General features: G+C 39.9%; 1 protein-coding gene across 2 annotated transcripts in view; it reads left to right on the forward strand.

Moving 5' to 3' along the window:
- Nucleotides 1-5,726, forward strand: part of LOC104642034 (solute carrier organic anion transporter family member 1C1-like) — a 35,328-nt gene extending 29,602 nt beyond the window's left edge. For both annotated transcript variants that reach the window (XM_075757951.1, XM_075757942.1), the window contains exons 12-15: nt 576-760; nt 2,024-2,088; nt 3,445-3,562; nt 4,446-5,726. In XM_075757951.1, the coding sequence (XP_075614066.1) occupies nt 576-760; nt 2,024-2,088; nt 3,445-3,562; nt 4,446-4,662 (585 nt within the window). In that variant the 3' untranslated portion in view covers nt 4,663-5,726. The remainder of the gene's footprint in view (nt 1-575; nt 761-2,023; nt 2,089-3,444; nt 3,563-4,445) is intronic.
- The last annotated feature ends 1,266 nt before the right edge of the window (nt 5,727-6,992 follow it).

The following is a 6,992-nucleotide window of genomic DNA, read 5'->3' on the forward strand; positions in this document are numbered from 1 at the left end:
CCACCTCTACTCTGCTCTGGTGACACCCCACCTCGAGTACTGCATCCCACTCTGGAGTCTTCAGTACCAGAAAGACACAGACCTGTTGGAGCGAGTCCAGAGGAGGGCCACAAAGCTGATCAGAGGGCTGGAGCACCTCTCCTGTGGAGACAGGCTGAGAGAACTGGGGTTGTTCAGCCTGGAGAAGAGAGGGGTCTGGAGAGACCTTATAGCAGCCTTCCAGTACCTGAAGGGGGCCTACAGGAAAGATGGGGAGGGACTGTTTATCAGGGAGTGTAGTCATAGGACAAGGGGTAATGGGTTTAAGCTGAAGGAGGGTCGATTTAGATCAGATGTTAGAAAGAAATTCTTTACTGTGAGAGTGGTGAGGCCCTGGAACAGGTTGCCCAGAGAGGTTGTGGATGCCCCATCCCTGGAAGTGTTTAAGACCAGGTTGGATGAGGCTTTGGGCAACGTGGTCTAGTGGAGGGTGTCCCTGCCCACAGCAGGGGGGTTGGAACTAGATGATCTTTAAGGTCCCTTCCAACCCAAACTATTCTATGATTCTATGATTCTAAATCTACATTGTCTTCCAGGTCTTCCATAACTGCAGCTGTATTGAAGCCAGCAGTTCATGGCCAGGAAATAATTCTGCCACCTTGGGACAATGCCCAAAAAGTGAGGATTGTTCAATGAAGTTTATTTATTATACAGTAATACAAGTCATAAGTGGCTTTTGCTATGCATTGGGAGGCACTCCAGCATACATGATTATGTTTAGGTAAGTAAAACTAGCTGTGTACCAATGGTTGAGGCTTTCCAATGAGGAGATCAAGGTTGTGTTTAGATTTTTCTCCTTCCCTTGGAAGAAAAGACTCTCTTGCAGTACAACATGCTTTCTTTAATGCGTTTTGTCTCTTCCCATTTGATTGTAGCTGTTCACATCAAACCTTACTTTGCTGCTGTCTGTAAGTTGGTTCTAGTGTGTTGCTTCTAACAACTACTGCATAATGGTTTCTCTTATGCCTGTCATATGCCCATGTTTTCCAGAACATGTCCTCTTTCTCTGCTTGCATATTTTGGCTGTATGGATTTTGAAAATGCCATGCATTTGTCAGGATTTCTGGGTGTGGGGTTGCCCTAATAGATTGCACTTATCAGATGTCTGGAAACTCAGGACATCTGAGGGCTCAGTCTGAGGCTCTTATGGCTCATGTCTGTTGGGGTATACAGGTGCAAATATACCAGGATGTGATTTGGAACCATGTATGCAAATGAGCATAGACTTTTCAGTAACTTAAAGAGAAACCTCAATGCATAGAAAAATACATCAGTGGCAAATTTAATGGTAGTCCTAAAAGCATTAAGTAATCCTAAATGAGCACGGAAAACAGAATGCAAACTCTCCCTCCCTTCCTCATCACTGCGAGACATCTTTCTGAGTGCAGACCATGTTAATATTTGTAAGGAGATGGCTGAGGCTGGATACATAATGGATTCAAGATTAGAGCCTGTTTCTGATGCTTAGAGTGCGGTTCCCCATGAAACAGATGGGCATATTGCCAGATGGCTTTGCGTAGTTCAAGATGTGGTGTTGTACAGAGCAATGTCATTCGAGAATAGAACGATGCCACACTAATGCAGCTACTTGTAACATTTTTCTCTTAGGGCACTGTGCTATTTCCCATCAAGTGAGTAAGATATTTCCCAACAAGCGAGGAAAATGTAGGCCATGGAGTTAAAGCAGTTGGAGAGTCCATTTCAATAAGAATGGGATAGACTGTGATTATGACTTTAAAATTTCACTTCTTTAATTATGCTTAGTGAATGGACTTCCCAGGAGATATATGATGGAAAACAATAGATTGATTCACCTTTTTCATACCACTTAACGTACTTGCAGCAGATGTAGGAAGCACTCTCCTTCCAAAGCTTGGCTTTCTGTCATTAAGACTATTAAATTCAGGGTAATTAACAGCAGTTAGGTACTTATGTCTAAGCACTAGGTAGGCAAATGCTTCATACTTATCCCTCTTTCTTTCAGATGCGTTCAGCCAGAGTTGAAATCTCTTGCGGTTGGTCTATACACACTCATTATGAGAGTGCTAGGTAAGAGAAATCATTCTGAATAACTAAGATGCTTGCTTGAATGGCTTTAAATGGTACCAACGCCTCCACCATTTCTAAACCAGGTGTATCCTTGAAATAGCTGTTAGACCTGGGCTGTTCCTGTTTTTTCCTGAAGGTCCAACATTCAGTTAAGAATTCATTGGGAAATCAGCTAACACAATTTTGAAAATCTGTGACCTAATGATTAAATGGTGTTGCAGTTTGGAAGCCTGGTGTTTCAAAATGGGAAGAGTTTCCAAGCAAAATTAAATTCTTATCTCGAATTTCTAAACACTATAAGTTTTCAAACTTACGATTCAACTGATGGCTCACTGAGATACAATGCTGCAAGTATGATCGAAAAGACATGCTCTAGTAGGACTTCATTCAACACTAATACAGCTCTGCTCATAGCAGAGTATTTTCTCCATGTTGAAACTCCACTTTCCTGGAAGACGATAGCTTAGATTTCAATCCCTTTGAGCATGTTGCAATGCTCTTTTTTTCCTTTTTTATTTGAAAGTTGCTAATGAGATGGTTAAGACACCTAGGCAGGCAAGAAAACACGTCTCTGTTTCCTTTTGTTCATTTTGCCAATGGTATAGAAATACCTGCATCTCAGAAATGTGGAGAAATTTGTGTGAAGAGACAAGCCACATGGCTTTGCTATAAAGCCTAAAAAATCAACAGCCACTTACAAATATACTTGTTTTATATTTCCTATATAAGAATGCAGGATGCACCTGTGGAAACAAAGCTAATGTGAAACATGGTCCTGTACATGCTGAAACCTGGATTCCTCTGAAGTTAATACTTACCTTTACTTCAGCAACGCTAGGATTTTGACCCATATCTGGCATGTTTTGCAATAAAGCATAAGCTCATATCTGTCCAAGTCACACTAAGGATTTCAGTTGCTCTACCCTCATTCGGGCAGAAGGGATTATCAGCCAGTATGGATAATTCAGGCCATGCACAGAAGAGGGAACTAGGCAGCAGTTCAGTGCTCCAAATGCACAACCGGCCCAGCTGTCCCTTGCAGGAGCTTAGCACACACTGGAAGCCAGCAGTGGCCCTCAGAGTCGTGCTTGAGAAACCAATGTGCATGACTACAAGCCTGGCCAAACCCATCAGACCACATTTCCTGGGGACTGATGATCCCACTGTACAGGCAGGGTGTCCCAGTTTACAGTTACTCTGAAAAAGGAAAAAAAAAACTCCCCATAGTCCAATCCACCTATTGCCACTATTGCAGCATGTAACTTACCATTAAGAAAATATAAAGCTGATTTCTAAAAAAAACCCACATGTCTTTTCCTGTGATATCTCGTGACATTTTTGCTTGTTTCCTTGCAGCTGGGATTCCAGCGCCAGTTTATTTCGGTGCACTGATTGACAAGACATGCCTGAAATGGGGAAGCACAGGCTGTGGGCAGCGAGGGGCTTGCAGGCTGTACGACTCCAACGCATACAGGTAAGGCAAATCAAGGCACAAAAAAGCTTCGTGCATTTCCTCTCCGCAGATAGACATGTTTTGTTCTGTTATATTGTAGTGTGGTCAAATACTAACTCTGAACTCAGATTGAAGTCAGTCCAGAATTACTGAAATTGAGAAATCTTAAGACTAAATCTTGTATTCTTAATTTTTTAGTCAGTTTTTATGTTGTGCAAAAATAATTCAATATAAATGACAGAGATTTCTGGAATGAATTATGTATTTTTAATATCCTTTGAGTCAATTTAAAATACTTAGGATTGTATGATTTACCATCAAGAGGAAAGTTACCCAAATTTACCTTATTTGAAGGTAGTTTGATCATACTAGCAAGAATGTTAACTTTGTGCCTTGGCCACATTTGAGAGAAAAAAAAATGAAAGAAAATCACACTGAGCACCCAAAGGTATTGGTTAAACACAAACACTATTGGTCTCCAGGAGGAATATTCCAGAGATTTTTCTCTGTTTCACCCAAAACCTTGGCCACTTCTGATGTGTTGTTTTTTGGTTTTTTTTTATTTTTACATACAATAGCCCAGTCTGGCAATCTCAATATATTTCTAGCCCTAGAAAGTCTAAGGTCTTAAAGTGATCCAAAAATTTTCAGAAACAAAGGCAAGATGATGGAAGTTTTGCTTTGCAACTATCTTCATAAGCAAAAAGAATATTATCAAATCTTTAATAGAAGTTTTTGCAAGCAAAATTGTCCAGTTTGTGGTACTATCCACAAAGAATGAGTTTTAATGTTTTCCCCTGAGTTTTTTGGTACATATGTGATCCTTAAAAGCCATTAAAGTTATTTTCTTTAGTGTCTTTGAAACTTCAATGCCTGGCACTATCTTCTATGCTCTATCCCACAGGTATGTCTACCTTGGTTTATCAGCGGTGTTAAGAGGTCCTTCCTACTTGATTGCAATCTTATTTTATATATTGATAAAGAAACACTTTCAAAATAAGAACTCTAGCCCTGTAGAGAATGGAGGAAGAGAAGATGTTCCTATGAATAAGGAAGATAATTGCAAGATCAAAGAACGTTTGCCAGGTTTCTCTGATGGAGAGAATGAATCGTGTATTTAGAAAGCCATTTAGACTAGTGTCACATGAATCAGGACAGCTTCTCTTAGAAACAACTTTCACAGTGTTATGACGAACTAAATAATAAATAATAACACCATTCAGAAAGTAAAACTATATAGCAAACTTGCAATCAACAAGAAGAAAAACTAACATACCTATACCTGGTTAGCAATAACAGACAGAACAAGTTACAGGAACTGAACCAAATTCTCAACAGATATAGAAAAAACTGCCTTGGCATTTCCAATAGACCCAGTCTGCAATTTTTAATGGGGTCAAAGATGACTCTTGGCAGAACAGCCACATGCCAAAGGCCCGCAAAACGTGGCACTGATCCTGTATGCAGGTCCATGGGGTAGACTGCCATGGGAATGACAAGCTCAAGGCTAACAGCAGTGTTCTGATTTCACCAAATTCAGTCCGAATTCACAATAAAAACAAAGCCTTTAAGCAAAACATTTCACTTTATCTAAACGAATCATTGTAACAATTTTCCATCGCAAAATTGACAAAAGCGGTATTTTTCCAAGAAGCCTTTTATCTTAGCTCAGCTGAAAATTTTTTGCCTGCTTAAAACTACAAATAGCTTGCCATAAAGGAAATAATTTTTTCTTAAAAACTTAGACTTGTAGCATTTATTAAAAACTAATTATTTTTTTTAGTTAAGTTACTATGAAACATAAGGAATAATCTGAATTTTGTAGCGATGTCGTTTTCTAAGCAAAATCCACCCAAGATATGCTGGTGGCTTTATTGCTATGCCATGTGCTGTCCAGCAGAGGACACTCAAACAATAACGTTACTCCTATGACTACTGCAAATACTCGATAGATTTCTCATGTTCAGTCTTTATTGTTCTGGGAGAAGTTCATCATCAGGCAGGCAAAACACTCACCTGTGTTTGCACGCACCTTAAAACTTCCTCAGCGCAAGCCTTTAGCTCATATATTCAGAGTTGCTTTTCTGTATTTGTTGGTTTGTGTTCATCATATTTGCGTCACTTGGAGCTTGATAACTGTTGTTACTTTAAATAAAAAGATGTGTACTTGCGTACCATTTCACAACAGTGATTGAATTTGCTGGTTGATACTTTAAAATAGATGCTCAAGGCTCAGTGGGGTATGGTTAAAAGACGTGCCAGATGATAAAAAAAAAAGTACAATGAACAAAATGCTGAGTTGTTCTGAAATAAGTTGTGTCTCATGACAGTCACTTAGTACTGATTGCAGTAGCTGAAGGAAAAAGAATGGGACTTCTTTTTTTCCAAATGAAAACACTTGAGGCAGAGATTCTTCATCTAGCAAAACTGCTATAGCTCTGCTTGGCCTTGTCTTACGATTGCATTTGCAAATATTTTGATATATCCATAGAATGACCTGTGGGACATAAAGGAATGAACCACCTTACCTAACTATTGAACTTGGGAGTGAGTTTTGGCAGGGAAACTAATTGCAACTGCCCAGTTCTGCTTGTCTTTCAGCTGCTTTGTACAGATGATACTTTTTTTTAACACGTCTTGGTTGCATATATAATTTCCTATGGTGTCTTTAAAGCCAGGGGTTTGGCTGAGATATTTTTTCTCAAAAATCTCTAACCTTTGAAAACATATTTTATGTGACAAAATATACCAGTTTTAATGGAGAACAAGAGCTAATTCCAGCTGACAGAATATGAGAATTATGCATGAGGAATCAATGATGTCAAAAGAAATTGTTATGGCCTGCAGCAGATTTAGGAAGCTATTACTCCAGGCTCATGAGGTCAAGGAGGTGTCAATAAACTGGTGTCTCGGGATACAGAGAGGAAAGGCTGGCACAAGAAGGTCATAACCTGCTTATCGAGGGATTTCTTTCCCCTTTCTTGCGGAAAAAATGGTTCCAGCCAGAGTCAGGGTACAAAGCCCAGCTGCCTTTGGGTGCCACAGCAGCTCAGCACCTGAGAGAGAAAGAAAGAAAGAGAAAGCAACACTTTAATTTGTGCTACTGGTGTGTCCTGAGAGCCCTTGCTGCAAAAGAAGCACTGTGCACACATGTGAACACCCCTGTGCAAGCACATGCACATACCTGCACAGCCATGTGCCTGCACACACACAAAATGGCAATCTCTGCTGCAAGATGCATGCATTTGAGGTAGGGCAAGATATATATTGCCAAGCAGGAAATCACTAAGAAATAACAAGGACTGCAGCTAAGCATGTTCAGGAGAGATTTGGAGAAATCTAGAGAGGTAATTTTGAGCATCTTTACAGTTCTGGGAGGAAAGCCTAGACACTTTTTTCATTGTTGTTTCTGAGGGGAGAACAATTACTTGGTGGAAAGATACACATGGAA

The sequence above is a fragment of the Balearica regulorum genome, chromosome 1 (genome assembly GCF_011004875.1).
Source record: "Balearica regulorum gibbericeps isolate bBalReg1 chromosome 1, bBalReg1.pri, whole genome shotgun sequence".
NCBI lineage: Eukaryota > Metazoa > Chordata > Aves > Gruiformes > Gruidae > Balearica > Balearica regulorum.